This window comes from Emydura macquarii, unplaced genomic scaffold (genome assembly GCF_026122565.2).
Source record: "Emydura macquarii macquarii isolate MOO-44397 ecotype Brisbane River unplaced genomic scaffold, CSIRO-AGI_Emac_v2 contig_2205, whole genome shotgun sequence".
NCBI classification, from domain to species: Eukaryota; Metazoa; Chordata; order Testudines; family Chelidae; genus Emydura; species Emydura macquarii.
Genome location: NW_027132342.1, coordinates 9,660,597 through 9,677,455, shown reverse-complemented (window position 1 = coordinate 9,677,455; position 16,859 = coordinate 9,660,597). Strand labels below are relative to the sequence as shown.

The following is a 16,859-nucleotide window of genomic DNA, read 5'->3' as shown; positions in this document are numbered from 1 at the left end:
ACATTTCCCTCTGGCTTGGTAGGTTACAGATAGCTGTCATACTCTTTTTATCATCACATCCCACTTGCCAGAGGTTGGTCTTGATGGTGCCTGAGACAGAAATGTGAGTGAGTTCATATTTGTTTGCTCCAACTACTTTGATTGCCTGCTAGTTTTTGTGTCAAAATAGATATTGCAGTTTAGGGATGTGTTGGTTGAGCTCTATGACCTCCTGGGAACCAGACCCTACTTATCTACAGTTGCTAAGGAATGGAGATTTCATGGCAGCTGCTGGAAGTGTCAGACATTTGGTTGCTCAGGTAGTGACATTAGGCCTTGGATGAAATACAAAGGAAAGATGTTTTCCACCTGAAGAGTGAAGAAAGAATCAGCATTTTGCTTGGAGGCTAATTTTTCTTTTATTAATGGCTATAGAAGCAGGATACAGCCTGGGACATAATGGGGATGAATGGTCTGCTCTAAAAAAGATGGGTTTAATTCCTGTTCCGGAACACAGAAATTGATTCACCTAATTATCAAATTATCGTTTCTTCTGATAATCCTAGAATATAGACCATACAAGCCTCAACCCTTTTGTGTTACTTCCAATTCCCCTATTTATTTAGAGAAATGATGTACAGTACTCTTTTTCCCCCTATTGGAGTAATGTCTTGTACTTGTTCTGTCACTTCTGCTTGGTTGAATATAAGAATGGCTTAGCCTAGATCTAGGTATATGTCCGTAGTTATTTGTTCATAATGGACCACATTTTCAAAAAGGCAGCCTTCTTTTCTGTGAATGCTATTTGCATTTCCAAAATTTGCATCTGTATTTTGTACCTGTAATTGAAATTCAGGTACCATTTGCAGATACAACAATGAGTATTTTTGCCTTCAAATACCTGATCATGGCCACCGGTCAGAAAGCTAGAAGTCCGAGTGTTCCAATTTGTACCTGCCTGTAATTCATTTTTGTAAAGTGCAAACTTTCTGGGTGCAAATTACTCCTGAAAAAAATGGGGACATGGCCTTTGAAAATGTACCAAATTGGGTCAAATTCTTCCTTCGTGTATCTCCACTGATATCAATAAAGTTATACTGGAGATAAATATGGTCCAATGTCTACAGGAAAAATAGCTGAAGTTATGTGAATAATGGTCAAAGAACAGAGCTGAAAGGGTTGGATGGTGTTGTTTTAGAATCTTTGATTATATTGGCACTGAAAATATACAGTTATTGCAGATAGATGGAGCCAAATGTCCCAGTATACTTTGAAGAAATATATATGTTGCATTATACCATCTCAGGGCTTGTCTACACTGCTCTGTTGATGCAAGGTACACATGTTACATTAAGTAATGTAACTGACGTACCTTGTATCGAGTAGCTGTGCTGTCTTCACTAAGCTATGTCGATGGGAGATGCCTCTTCTGTCAGCATAGCTTACTCTTCTCATTCTGGTGGAATATCAGTGTCGATGGGTGAGCTCTCAGCAATCAACTGAGTGGGACTTTACCAGACCTGCTCAGTCAATTGCCATTGCATCGATTGCTGCGGCACCGATGCCCACCGTGTTGACAAGCCCTTAGTTTGAGCACTACCTAGGAGACAAAAGCAGCATTTTTTTCAGAAGTCCACCTTGCTGTTTTTGCTTGTTGTGTAGTTTGCCTCGATTTTCCTCAACAGAAAATCTAACAACACTTGTAAATAAAGCAGTAATTTATGTACTATGTTATGTACAATTTTTGCATCCTTCTCCAGCAATAATATATATCTAACCCCCAAGAAGTGTAATTATTTAGTAAAACTGTTCATCTTGATGTATATTACTGCTCGTAGAAAAGGGCTAAAAAAACCTAAGCAAATGTTTTCATTTTTAAAGTCTTTTAATATATATAACTTTCAAGATAACTTAATGCCATTTAAACAATTGAGATAGCTAGTTATTTATTATTTGAGGCATGATTTAGTCTATTTATATCTTCTGCTTTGAACCACATATTTGAAAGTGCCCACAGAGGGCAAACTTTAGTTGCTTTCCAGTGAACAGTTTAAAGGAGTCCCACATCTATGTGGCCAGACTTGGCTCTCTGTCAGTCAGAATCTTCAACAGCAACATGGGCCCCTTTTCATTAAGTCGACTTTTATGCTTCTTGTTATTGCCACCTGTCAAATTGCTTCCTTTTGTGTCATAGGTTCTAAAGTAGTCTCATAATTGTGTTTTTAAATTCCCAAGGGACCATGGCCAGAGTGGTGAGTGCAGAAGACTTCAGTGGCTTACGCCCCTACTCTCATGGAATCATATTTACTGAAAGACCACAGTCTACACCAGGCAGAGTGTCATCACGCAGAAGCAGGCAAAGCTCAATGAAATCCGCCTCATGTACGTAGAGATTGTCAAGTTCTGGGTTTTAAAAGCGGCAGGATTTTAAACTGAAATCCTCATATTGTCCATAGGAGAAGTGCAGCTGGAGCTGCATCTGGCATTGCCTTTTTGGCCACCTCAGTTCTATTATTTGCTTAGGCCTAGATTGTGCCTTTTGACATAGCCTTGAGCAAGCTGCACTGCTCCAAGAGGCACAGTTCCTCAAAGGGTTGTCTGACTTTGCTCAATGCCTCCAATGTCTCTTACTCTCTTAGGGGAGTAATCTGCTACAGCCTTTTACAGGGTGCATCATATTCCTCCTACCCATTCCCTACACTCACACAGACACACATATACAGAGGATGCATCTATCCAGCTGTGCTGGCTGATGCAAACGAGTGATTGAGCCCTGGCCCTTTCTTGTCCCATTCCCTTCCTACCCACTTAGTTGTAGGGTGGGAAAGGGATATTAGGAGCACAGCTCCTGCTTTCTTCCCCATCCCAGCAGCCAGAGCTGCAGTCCATGCAGGTTTATTACAGTTGCACATGAACCTGGGGGACAGGGTTTTTCCCCCCACTATTCTGGGCCACTTGGTCTTAAAGCTCCTGGGTATGTACTACTGACAGTGTCAGAGATTTGATAGACATCCTGTTATCCCATAGGAACTCACTTTAAATTATCATATGCTTACCTCTGAAAGAGCAGAATTATCAGATACTCAGATGAATACAATTTGTTGGGGAAGAGTCAACATGGTTTTTGTAAACGGAAATCATGCCTCACCAATTTACAAAAATTCTTTGAGGGATTCAACAAGCATGTGGATAAAAGTGATCCAGTTGATATAATGTGCTTAGATTGTCAGAAAGCCTTTAACGAGGTCCCTCACCAAAGGCTCTTAAGCAAAGTAAGTGGTCATGGGATAAGAGGGAAGGTCAGCTCATGGATCAGAAACTGGTTAAAAGATAGGAAACAAAGGATAGGAATAAATGGTCAGTTTTCAGAATGCAGAGAAGTAAATAATGGTCTCCCCCAGGGATCTGTACTGGGACTAGGACTGTTCAACTTATTCATAAATGAACTGGAAAAAGGGGTAAACAGTGAGGTGGCAAAATTTACAGATAATATAATAGTACTCAAGATAGTTAAGTCCAAAGCAGACTGTGAAGAGTTGCAAAGGGATCTCATAAAACCAGGCGATTGGGCAACAAAATGGCAGATGAAAGTTAGTGTTGATAAATGCAAAGTAATGCACATTGGAAAACATAATCACAACTATACATATAAAATGATGAGGTCTAAATTAGCTATTACTACTCAAAAACGAGATCATGGAGTCGTGGATAGTTCTCGGAAAACGTCCACTCAATATGCAACGGCAATCAAAATAGCTAACAGAATGTAGGAAATCATTAGGAAAGGGATAGATAATAAGACAAAATATCTTATTACCTCTTTATAAAGTTGAGAGGTATTGCTAATACAGAGAAAGACCGGGATATCGTACAACAAGATCTGGACGACCTTGTAAACTGGAGTAATAGAAATAAGATGAAATTTAATAGTGGAAAGTGCAAGGTCATGACTTAAGGACTGATAACAAGAACTTTTGCTATAAGCTGGGGATGCATCAGTTAGAAGCGACAGATGAAGAGAAGGACCTGGGCATATTGGTTGATCACAAGATGACTATGAGCTGTCAGTGTGATGTGACTGTGAAAAAAGCTAATGCGATCCTAGGATGCATCAAGCGAGGTATAGGAGAGTAGAGATAGGGAGGCGTTAGTACCGTTATACAAGGTGTTGGTCAGACCTCATCTGGAATATTGTGTGCAGTTCTGGTCTCCCATGTTTAAGAAAGATTAATTCAAACTGGAACAGGTGCAGAGAAGGGCTACTAGGATGATCCGAGGAATGGAAAACCTGCCTTATGAGAGGAGACTCAAAGAGCTTGGCTTGTTTAGCCTAACCAAAAGAAGGCTGAGGGGAGATATGATTGTTCTCTATAAATACATCAGAGGGATAAATACCAGGGAGGGAGAGGAATTATTTAAGTTCAGCACCAACATGGATATAAGAACAAATGGATATAAGCTGGCCATCAGGAAGTTTAGACTTGAAAATAGATGAAGGTTTCCAACCATCAGAGGAGTGAAGTTCTGGAACAGCCTTCTAAGGGGAGCAGTGGGGGCAAGAAACCTAGCTGGCTTCAAGACTGCGCTTGATAAGTTTGTGGAGGGGATGTTATGATGGGATAGCCTAATCTGGCAATTAACTGATCTATGACTACTAGCTGTAAATATGCCCAATGGCCTGTGAAGGGATGTTAGATGGGGTGGGTTCTGAGTTACTACAGAGAATTCTTTCTGGGTTTCTGGTTGGTGAGTCTTGCCCACATGCTCAGGGTTTAACTGATCACTATATTTGGGGTCAGGGAGGAATTTTCCCCCAGGGCAGATTGGCAGAGGCCCCTGGGTTTTTTTTTTGTCTTCCTCTGTAGCATGGGGCATGGGTCACTTGCTGGTGAATTCTCTGTACCTTCAAGTCTTTAAATCATTATTTGAGGACTTCAATAACTTAGTCTTAGGTTAGGGGTCTACTACAGGAGTGGGTGGGTTAAATTCTGTAGCCTGTGTTGTGCAGGAGGTCAGACTAGATGATCATAATGGTCCCTTCTGACCTTATAGTTTATGAGTCTACGAGTCTAAATCCATGATATGCCCTCATCTTGAATACTGTGTGCAGATCTGGTCACTCCATCTCAAATAAGATATATTGGAATTGGAAAAGGTACAGAAAAGGGCAACTAAAATGAGTAGGGGTATGGAACAGTTTCCATATAAGGAGAGATTAATAAGACTGGGACTTTTCATCTTGGAATAGAGACGACTAAGGGGGAACATGATAGAGGTCTATAAAATCATGACTGGTGTGGAGAAAGTAAAAAGGGAAGTATTATTCACTCCTTCTCATAACACAAAAACTAGGGGTCACCAAATGAAATTAATAGGCAGCAGGTTTAAAACAAGTAAAAGGAAGTATTTCTTCACACAACGCACAGTCAACATATGGAATTTCTTGCCAGAGGATTTGGTGAAGGCAAAGACTATAGTGGGGCTCAAAAAAGATTAAATAAGTTAACGGAAGATGGGTCCATCAATGGCTATTAGCCAGGATAGGGAGAGATTGTTGTTTGCCAAAGGCTGTGAATGACCGACAGGATGGATCATTTGATGATTACCTGTTCTATTCATTCCCTTTGAAGCACCTGGCGTTGGTCACTGGTGGAAGACAGGATGCTGGTCTAGATGCACCATTGATCAGACCCAGTATGGCCATTCTTATGTTCTAGCATATGCATATTTTATACCAGTAAGATTTAGGAATCACTCTAATGAAATAAAAAATAGTTAATACAACTGTGAATCTCTTGTTAGTTACTAGAATTTAAGGCTTCCTGATTCATAATTCAAGCCTTTTTTCCTTTTCCCCGGCCATGAAGTTTTTAGTTTATGGGGTAAATTCACTTTTGGCATAAGTTGACACAGCTCCATTTATTTCAGTGGAGTTGCACCCAGCTAGGAGTGCGTATGCTTGACTTTTCTTTGTCAGAACTCATTGCTGTTAATGATATATGCAAGAAACCCTTTCATCAGGCCCTCTCCTGCGGAACTAATTGGATTTACAGTGACCAGAGTGCTGGTTCAGCTGCTGGTTCTCAGCACTCTGTCACACATAGAATCATAGAATCATAGAATCATAGAATATTAGAGTTGGAAGGGACCTCAGGAGGTCATCTAGTCCAACCCCCTGCTCAAAGCAGGACTAACCTCAGCTATATCATCCCAACCAGGGCTTTGTCAAGCCTCACCTTAAAAACCTCTAAGGATGGAGATTCCACCACCTCCCTAGGTAACCCATTCCAATGCTTCACCACCCTCCTAGTAAAAAACTTTTTCCACATCTCTCCCCTTTGTCTGGTGGAAAAGTTTCTCCTTCTATGGGCTCTCCCTCCTTTAGTGGAGATGCTCCTCTTTGCCTCCAGGGAGTCCTCTAAGGTCCCTTTATAGGGTTCAGACATTTTCCACCTGCAAAACATCACATTTGGTGGGCACTGGATGCCCCCATAAATCTGTCTCAGCCCATAGGTCTTCACACCAGGGCAACCCGGTGGGTTACTCTCCCCACTTTTGCCTCACTTGTTTTGTGGCAGAGCCCATTGGAACCCCTCACCCTCCTGGTTATCCAGAGTCTTTCATTATCCAAGGTCTCCAAATGGCTGCTAGGGTTCCTCCTCTTGATGTTCAAGTGAGGAAGATTTCAATAACTGCCCAACCCCTGTCAATGAGTTCAGGTTCTCCTTATTCCTGAGTTTTCTTCTTTCTCCCCTTCTTTCTTTAGAGGGCCTCACTTTTCTTTACTGTTCCCCTGGTTTCTGTTCCGTTGTCTAGTGTTTTCCAAACCCTTTAAGTCTAGCTTCTTGTTTTGCTTCCCTGAGTGTTTTATTCCTCCTCCTCCCTACTGGGAGGAGTTCCAGTCCAGTGGAGCAACATGTCCAATACCCCAACCTGTTTCCATCTAAACTTCCCCCACACCTCCAGGGGTACTTCAGCCATAAGGCAGAGTGTCTTATCCCATGGATGCATTCAAGCCACAACCTTGCTCTCGGAAGTATTCAGTGGGGCTTCACCAATTCCTGTTGGACCAGGCTGAGGCAGTGTCCACTGGATCCCTTTGACACCTTCTCCCCACCTTTACAGAAACTGTAGGTAGTTTCTTTCCCCTTCCATGTCCAAGAGTCCCTGTCCACTGCAGAACTGCAGAACTCTGAAAACCAACATTCCATATAAGGGCAGTCTCATTTTATGTGTCCTTGTTGCCCACACTGGTAACAGACAAAATACCCTGAGTCCCAGCAGGTGTCCCTCTAGGTTCTTCCTTCTGCTTCTCTGTGACCTTTTCAGATGGGGGTTCTCCGACCCTCCTTCCCGGATCTGGTTCCTTAAACAACCAACCCTCTTTCCTAAGAATGTCCACCTCCACAAACTCTTCTATGAGCTTGATCGCAGCATCTTGGATGACCGGCTGATGCCTTCTGACCCATAACCAGGTGTTCTCAGGGATGCTCTACAGGAACTGTTTTAGAATTACGGCATCCATGATCTCACCCACAGTCTGAGTGTCTTGCCTCAACCAGCTGGTAGTCCAGTCTGTCAGTTTCTGGGCAAGTGCCCAGGCTTGTGACCCCAAAGTCCATCTAGCAACCCAAAACTTTTGCAGGGAACTTTTTCGAGGATAAGTCCACACGATCAAGTATTGCTGCCTTAATTACATAATAGTCCTTCGCTCGCTCATTAATTAGGACAGGTCTACACTTAAAACGCTGCATTGCACAGTTGCACCGGTGCAACTGCACCGCTATAACTCTTAAATGAAGGTCTTTTTGTGCTGATGGCAGAGCTTCTCCCATCAGCATTGTTAATCCACCTCCCCGAGAAGTGGTAGCTATGTTGACTGGAGAAGCTCTCCTATTGACACAGTGCTGTCTACATGGGTGGTTAGGTTGGTATAACTACGTTGCTCATGGGGTCTGTAGTGTAGACCTGACCTTAGAGCCATATAGGTTGCCTGAGCTTCCCCTGTGAAGTAGGGTGCTAATGATAAGGCCCAAGTTCTCTTGTGCCAACTTGCACCTGTAGCTACTCTTTCAAAAGTGACCATGAATGCGTCATCTGCATTCTTACAGACACCTTTCACCTGTGTATGATTGCTGTTATCCACTGCAGGACTCACCACACCTTGGAGTAGCTTCTGCTGTGCATGGGCTTGCTCTCAAATAAAGTCCTTTAGGCATTTCTGTTACTCAGTCTGCCAGGCAAGCAAACAATGTCTCTCCAGGTCATGGAGGGTCTTCTCTACTGGGTCTTCTGCATCTTCTTCTGCAGTTCTATGAGCTATTGCAATGTTACATCCATTGCCTGGACTGCTGACCCTTTGCACTAGCTCCCTCATCAGGTTTTCTGTCAGCATGGATAAGGCAACACCCAGACAAGTCCCCGAAAAGTCTTCTTGTATAAATGGCTCTGTCACCTCCTGTCTCTAACCATCGCTGTGTACTTTATTTGTGTTTTATCAACTGCCATCCTCTTACAGTCCAGTGCAGCAATTTTTATTTACCGTGTTTTACAAACATGAGAGAGAGAGAAGAGATCTCTCCACACAGAGATCTCCCTTTACTTTGGGTTGGTGGGTTGGTTGGTTGGTTGGTTGGTTGGTTGGTTGGTTTTTCTTTCTCCCTCTCTCATCCTCTGCCTTGCACGGTCTTCCTGTGCTCCTTTTCTACTCTTGCAGTTAATGGGCAAATTAGCTACTTAGTTCTTTCCCAGCCCATGCTGATCTAGTAATTAACCATTCCTTCCCTCAATCAGACCCTTTTCAGGGGACCTAATTGGTTTTACAGTGATCAGAGTGCTAGTTCATCTGCTGGTCCTCAGCACTCTGTCACAGAGGAGATGTGTGGAGGAGAAACTGCAGTAAAGTGTAAATAATATAAAGGGCCATATTCTTCCATCTTTCCATACTGTGACAGGGTCAGACTAGATGACTACCAGAGAGTGCTAGGCCAATATATCAGCCCCAGGCTCAGCAAGTCCCTTTTCCCCCAGTAGCAGAGCAGGGATTACTCCAGCTTAATTAACATACCTGGAGCCAATCAAGGCCCCGCTTAGGACTTGTTAAAAGCCTCCCCACCAGAGAAAGGGTGTGGCTGGAGTTGTGAGAGTGTGGTGAGCTACCAGAGTGTGTGAGCAGGCAAGATGCTGTCAAGAGCCAGGAGGATTTAGGAGAAGGAGCAGAATGCTGGCAGAAGAGAACCTGCAGGTACAAAGACTGGGGGAGGGAAAAATCCAGCCCAAAGAGGGCAAAGGACCTTTCCCAGGCCAGAAGGCCTAAGGGAAGAAATCCTGCCAGAAGGGAAAGGTTGAACTGGACATTTGGTTTGGGCACTACCACACCCAGTGGGGCTGTGAGGGATCAAGAGCTTTCCCTGGCAAGGAGGCCAGGAAAGATCCCTGTCCGAGCAGGGTGTGGACATTAAGTCAAGGGGCATGGGAAAGTAACCCAGGGAAGCTAGCAGCTTTCCTGAAGCCACAGCATATGGTTGCAACTTGTAGAGTCCCTGGGTTGGGGCCTGGAGTCGAGGGTGGGACAGGGCCCCCCCCACCTCCTACTGGCCATTCACTGGAGGGGCAATAGCCCCAGCGAAGAGGTAAGGGCATGTGAGAACCAGAGACAAGATTGGGAGAGAGCAGGGAGTGGCCATCTTAGAGAGGCTGTATTACCCTCCCCCACACTAGAGGGTGGAAGAACACTAAAGGGTGAAGCAGTTCACCTGACCTACCGCTAGAAGAAAGCGCTGGACCCACCAAGGTAGAGGAAGAGCTTTGTCACAATACACATAACTGCCATTGAAGGCACTTGAAATTTTGTGTAAAAATTGATGGCAGAACTTCCCTCAAAGTACTGAAAAATGTAAATGCACAATTATTTCCATCAACTAACTTCTATCTTTAGATTAGGATGCTCAGCTCCTTTGACTTCAAAGGAAGTATCGCATGTGTATCGATGGCTGAATTTGGCCCTACATATCCAGGAGAAACATCAGACCAAATCATGTGATCCTTATTCAATTCTTACTCAGTCAAAGTTCTAACTGAAGTCAAGAGGAGTTTGCCTGAATAGGGACTAGATTATTTGGCACCATGTTGTCCAGTTCTTCTGCGCTCCTTTCCCATGGGTATTTTTACAGCAAAGTGGCTGGTGTGTGTTAAAATGCTTATCAGCAATGGAGTCAGCACACAGACAATTGGTGCTGATAAATCACTGGCAGATGAATTCACTAAGGAGTTTAATAACTGAATAAAGCATCTAAATGTTACAAACACATTCAAGGTCTTTTTGTTCCAGCTGTAGTCTGAAGGTAGAGTTCTAGTGGGGATGGGATGGACAAATATATTGAGAATTACTTCACATATGTTTTGCTTTGTAACTTTAACTGCTCTTTTAGAGTATCTTCCAAGTTCACTAGTGTCTTGGCTATAATGACATAAAAAAAGAGTTAGGAATTTTCTAAATAATACTTAGCACTTTTAAATTGCTTTAGATCTTCAACGTGATGCACAAATGTTAATTAATTTATAGTGGTATCTCTGAAGATGGATTGATTTATGTTGAATTCTCAAAAATACATTTGATTTGGCCAAGTTTAAGAGGGTATGGTAACTGTCTGATATGTTTTACAGCTACATCTGTGCGCTCTGTCCCAGATCCCACATTGTCCTCCTCAGACATTGAGAAGATTTTACTTCAAAAGACTACCGAAAAAGAAGGTGAACTTAGGAAAGCATTTCAGACAATTGACATTGATCAGACCCTAACAGTCACAAAAGGCGAATTCAGGAGAGTGATTGAAACCTTTCTTTTTCCTCTGACACAAGCACAGTTTGATGCTGTGCTGGCACAGGTATGCTATGTTATAGATGTGTATAATCACTTGGGGGCTGTTCTTACCCATGTTGATGGCAAAATTTCCTGTCAATTTCAGTAGGAGCAGGAGCAGGTCTGATATTGCCAAAACGATGATAGATAGGGCCAAATCCTACTTGCTTTATGTGAGTAGTTCTAGTGAAGACAGTAGAATTACTTGTGTGAGTAAAGTGAACCAGATTTGGCTATTTGTATTTCTTTTAGAGGATTATGTCTGCATTATTTCTCCCACGGTCAGAAGGTACAATATGTTAGTAGATTTTGTGACAATTAATCGAATTATAATCTAACATAAAGTGTATGCAATTTTATTATTGGAGAAAGGATCAGATTGAAAACCCCTTGAGTCATGAAATGTTCTTATTTGTATTGTGAGGAGGTTAGCACATATTGAGCACTGTAAAATAATGAATAATTGGAGGAAGGATTGATGTCTGTTCACTGCCTTTAAATCATAGGTAGGGTGTAATATATTCTTTAAAGATCACTGGTTGCATACACTGGTTGAGATTTTCAAAACCCACTGGGGATTTAGTGGCTATCTCCTCTAGGCGGCTCTGACCGTCTTAACTTTTTTGTCCATGGAGTCTGCTTTCTGGTATTAAATCTGTAAAGTTCTCATTTTTCTAAAACCAATGTCAGTTTAGTAACTCCAGTGTAGTACAACATTTAGAAACATACCATGAACTGCAAAGAGTTATACCACACATCTATAGGCCATTGTTTCTGGTTGCTTTCAATATACCTCCCCTTCTCCCACACCACTTATTATGCTAATAAGTAACAGAAGATGGATTTTTGGCTCTCTCGAGTTCCCGTCCTGACTCCTGTGGCCTTGACTTTCTGTCCTAAGGTTTCACAGATTTTAGGTTTTATATCCTTTCCAAACATGCTTGTTGTTTGATTTTCACTTATATTGAGCTGTTACAAGGCGTTATCTTTACATTTTAAAAATATTGGTCTCCAAAAATTCAGCACTGATTTCAGTTAAAATGTAAGTAATTAAAGTCCTTGATTATACCAACATGGGGATCACATATATATATGAAACACCTTCCATATGCATGTGGTACAACAGAAAGACTGTCTGTCTCATCCGTTGGATTAGATGGAATATATTTTCACACGTGGACACAGAAGAGCGTAGAGTTAGCCTAATGAAAAGACCTTCATGATCTTCAAGTCCTTGTCCCTTGTAAGTGTAGGATATAATCTCTTGCTGGAGGATGTATCAGATATTAAATTGATACTATACTTGAGCCTAGAGAAAAGGTGAGAAGAAATGACATGCAGTACATGCAAGGAAAGAGAGGCTATTAGAGGAGATTATTTTTGTGTTTTAATTAAGTAGTTAACTAATAATGCAAGTAAATGATTTTTTTTTTTTAGTTCCATGAGATTTCATTATGGGATTTATCTAAAAATCCATTCATTTAACACTCTTTTTATTGAAATGTAGATTCCGATGACTAGCAAAGTCACTGTGCCATATCTTGACTTCCTGGCAAAGTTCACTAGGCTTGCCAAAAGTGCCAGCATGCAAAGAAGGTAAGAGCTTCTTCTTATGTAATCCAGTTGTTCCCAAACTGTGATCATGGATCAATTGCTAGCAGTCTGCATAGAACAGGCTAGTTAAATGGTTCTAGGTCTCCTTGTTTCCAGTTCCTACATCATGTTACGAACAGCTCCAGATACATTAAATACTTTTCCAATATTGCTTTTCCATATAAGCAATTGGTGTAGTTGCCATAAGGATCTTCTATGATCACTAAAGGGAGGGGAGGTAGTCTGTCAGGCCTTTGATCTTATAATGTAATATATAGCGCTTCAAGCCTAATTGGTATATTCTGTGGACCAGTAGTAGGTGTAACTGAATATATGAGAGGTTAGATGTGAGCTGAGGTTAACATTTTTAGGGATACTCAAAGCATATTACTCAATTTGCAGGATGCAGTGTGTGACAAAGACTCAATCTAAGGGACACAGAAACATTATTTTGGCAGAAGAGTTAAAATGGTGTGGGATTCATTCCTTCAATGTAGATAACTCTCTCTTGAGCTTCACTTTTATCCTTCTTTATTTCTGATGTAAATCACTTTCAGGAATAAAAGTGAGGAGGCAATAGTTTTGTGTAGTAGGTAGGTAACTTTGGGATTAAAATGAGTGCCTTCCCTTCACGTGAGGGACATTTGAGAGGTATAATGCAAAGCATTCTCTAGGTCCATACTGTATATTATACTGTAAAACTAATCCTACATTTACATAGTATCTTTCTGCCAAAAACACTATGTAATTTAACCTTCTCCCCTCCCCTGATAGATTGACGGGGTAGGTACGGGACTCCGCAATGAGATCTTCGTGGAGATTTTCTTTCGTAGATTCCCTCTCCTGCAGGTTTGACTGGGGGAGCAGATGATCCAGGCTTCAAAAGACAGTTGCCTCACAAAGTATTCTGCCGAGTCTGACCCAGCCCTTTTACCATCAAGTGTAAAGTTAACAAACCTCCCCAAAGAATGAGGGAGAAGCAACAAAGGGAGTAGTGCACTGAAAAGAAGGAAGAGAAGAGAGGGAGGCAGAAAATGGGAAGAGGGAATTTAAGGCTGCCGTCTTCCAGAGAAACAAGGGAGCTTTACAAAAATTGTGATTAATTAGAGAAAACTAATTAAATAGAAAATGAAGGATCATGCACAAAATGAGAAGGTTAATCCTTTTTATATTATGGAAAAAATAACAACTAAGTTAAACATGTGAGGCCTGATTTTCCTCTCACTGTCACATGTAATCTGAATGAGTTTAGTTCATAAACTCCTGGTTTATACTGGTGAAAGGGAACAGATAATCAGCTTTATAGTTAGAAAATGCTGCCTTTTGACCAACCAGTAATTTGTAGAGTTGTATTAAAACTATATGACGTGAGTAAGAAAATGTGTGGCAAAAATAGATACAGTATAGTTGTATCTTAAGTTATACAAAGGTACGCCACTGGAGGGCAGTACAGGTGCTGTTTTTCCCGAGAAAGTTTTGTAAGCGGGAGCTTGGGACTCACTGATTTCTGCCCTGATTTAAAGCCCGCACCATCTCAGTGAACCCAGCGGGCTACGGTGGAATTTGATCTTTGGGACTCGATCCTGCAAATACATACATGAATACTAAATTCTTGCATAACTGTTTGCAGGGTCAAGTCCTTAATTAGGGGAAGAACATGGAAAAACAGTGGGATCTACTGAGAAAAATAAAACTTGTTAATTGTGAAAATGACTTGTTCTGTGGTTTTGATGTAAGTTAACAGGGGAAGTAAAAGGGAAAGTAGGGCCATTCTTTTTCTAAAAGACCTCACATGTTAAAAGATCATTGACAATGAATCATATAAACGTATAGGGCTAGAACCTTATGTACGGCTGAGGAACACTCAGTGCAGAGAGGTACAGAAGTATGGGCAGAGAGGTACAGAAGTATCCTTTGTGGTCACCTGATTCTCGGACTCCTGTGCGCCAGTCTGGTTCCCTGGCCTAGCCCCACATCAGTATCAGCTGCCAATGACTCCCAGGAACTGTTATAACAGCTGAGGATTACTTGGGCACTGGGTAGCTATGCTGCTGTCCTCCAGCCACATCCCCCACATTGTCAGCCATGATGCAGAAGGTGTAGGAACTACAGCATCTCTCCATTGCTCGAGGATCCACATGCACAGGGAGATTATCTGGGTGCTGGATCCACCAGATTTAGTGCTGCTTTGCGCCAGTGGCACACTGCAGTGCAACCAGAGCACTGTGCAGGATCACTGTGGAGGCCCATTCCTTTGCTCATTACTCATTCCATACTTAGGCAAAACTCCCATTGACATCAATAATTGGGTCGCTGTTGGTCTACAACTGTAATGTAATGCCTTATGTCTAATCCTTTTGCTAATATTTATTTATTTATTTATTTTTAGGTGGAATGGTAGCCAAGGCAGCCAAATCATGACATTAAGTCAGCTGGAGTCCCTCTTAAAGGAGAAGGTATTGTAGGGATGGATAGTAACGGAAACTGATTGCTAAAACAGTTATTTACTTTATATGTTAAGTTCTGGCATTACAAAAATGATATACCTGGGTCTCTCAGTACTAGATGTTGCTAGCTTGAATAACATGCTGGATTCATTTAAGAGGCCTGATTCTTCACCTCAGTGCATCTTGGGTAATCAGTTACACTTGTGCAAAGTTGGTTAAAAACATGCTGTCAAGTCAGAACAACAGCATTTTAGGCCCTTCATTTTTCATGAAAATAAACAGCTACATGATGGGAGAGGCTGTGGAGAATCCAGTCTAAGATCTCTGGCACCATGCTGTGTGGAAAAACTCTGGTACCGTCTTCTGATGATTCAGGTAATAGTGGAATGACTAGGTGTAAACTAGATTTTTCTCTGATGAAGTAAACAAAAATCCAGCATCAATGTAGTGATCTTTTATTATGCTTGGACATCAGTTAAGCCCAGAGTTACCAGATAACAGCAAATATTTGTCATGACACAGAGCTCACCAGAAGAATATTCTATAACCTCTGGAGCATCATTTGTCATGTCCCATTCTACCCCAAGATTTTCATATAAGCCAAAAGCATTCTAGAACATAGGTTCATACAAATCCTGAGGCAAATCCTGCCCCCTACACTGCTTGGCATGGACTTGGCACATATGTTGGGAGTGGATAATAAAATCCTTCTTATTTTACAGCTTCTATTGCAACTTCAAGGCTGCAGTAGTATCCTCAGCCCATGTACCTCTCTTATATGGTGGACATCTGATTATCTTTTCTCTAGTCTAGTTAAATATTAACATATCACTGCACTGTTAGGACAGATTGTACCCAAGACAATCTTTCCTCACTGCAGAAAAGCTTATCAATCAGAGTTGAATATAGTTATTATTAATGTCATAGCTTTTATTCATTTGGCTATATGCACCTAACTGGAGAGTAACATTTACATTTTCATGTTGAGTATGCCATATCACAAAAGAAACAGCTTATATATCTTCCTATTATAAAATTTATGAATTGAAAATATCCCCCAAAGTCCTAATTAGGGTTCTGGTACACTTAATTTACAAGGTTCTGTGTTATTTTTTTAAGGACATTGTGAAACAGAGGTGATATGTATTTTCAAGTACATTAATAGAAAATGCTATCAACTTAAAAGTAAGGTTACTGCTACATATATATTCCAGGAAAATTTTAGTTAAAAACCCCAACATTTCAAAGTTTGGAAATGAACCATAGAAGTAGATAAATGTTCAGATACATTTAGTATTCATACAACCTTTCAAATAAATATTCACCTATAAAATGGCACATTGATTATTCCCAAACCAAATTTTACTCTGCTGCATGGGTGTCCATCATCCATCTAACAGGGACACATTTGCATCAACTACTGAGATTGTGTGGGAAACTGTGCACACACATTTCTAAAAATTGGGTCTTTAATGCCATTTTGTCTTTATCTGTAAAATAGGGATAATAATTCTCATCTCACAAGGGTGCTCTGATGCTAAGCTCATTCATGCTTATAAAACATTTGAGATCCTCAGATCGACCGTGCTATAGAAGTGCAGAGTGCTGTTATAATGAAATACATGCTGCAACAGTGCAAGAGAGTGGACTACATAACCCTCTAGATGTCTCTTCTTGTCCAAGTGATTTTGTGACATAACAATCAACATTTTAATTTGCCATGAGTAAGCCTTGCCACCTTCATAATAATTCTTAAATATTTACAAAAACAAAGAAAAGCTAGGAAAAGACTTGGAATATTTCAAATGCAAGAGCAAAGGTATAAAGCTAGATCTGAAGATGGGATTTTTACTTTTCTGGCCACTTGCAATAACAGTTTACCAGTAGGCCACTATCAGAAGAGCTGGTGAAAACTTGGCCATGGGGGGGAAGTAATACCGTATGGGAAAAATGGCCATAACATTCAGGATTTTCTTAGG

General features: G+C 41.3%; 1 protein-coding gene across 1 annotated transcript in view; it reads left to right on the top strand.

Annotated features, from left to right (window-relative positions):
* The window catches only part of EFCAB6 (EF-hand calcium binding domain 6), a 145,294-nt gene that overhangs the window by 10,792 nt on the left and 117,643 nt on the right, over nt 1–16,859 (top strand). Inside the window, exons 2-5 of the mRNA XM_067558983.1 lie at nt 2,215–2,361; nt 10,645–10,865; nt 12,348–12,436; nt 14,823–14,889. Of these exons, the coding sequence (XP_067415084.1) occupies nt 2,220–2,361; nt 10,645–10,865; nt 12,348–12,436; nt 14,823–14,889 (519 nt within the window). The 5' untranslated portion in view covers nt 2,215–2,219. The remainder of the gene's footprint in view (nt 1–2,214; nt 2,362–10,644; nt 10,866–12,347; nt 12,437–14,822; nt 14,890–16,859) is intronic.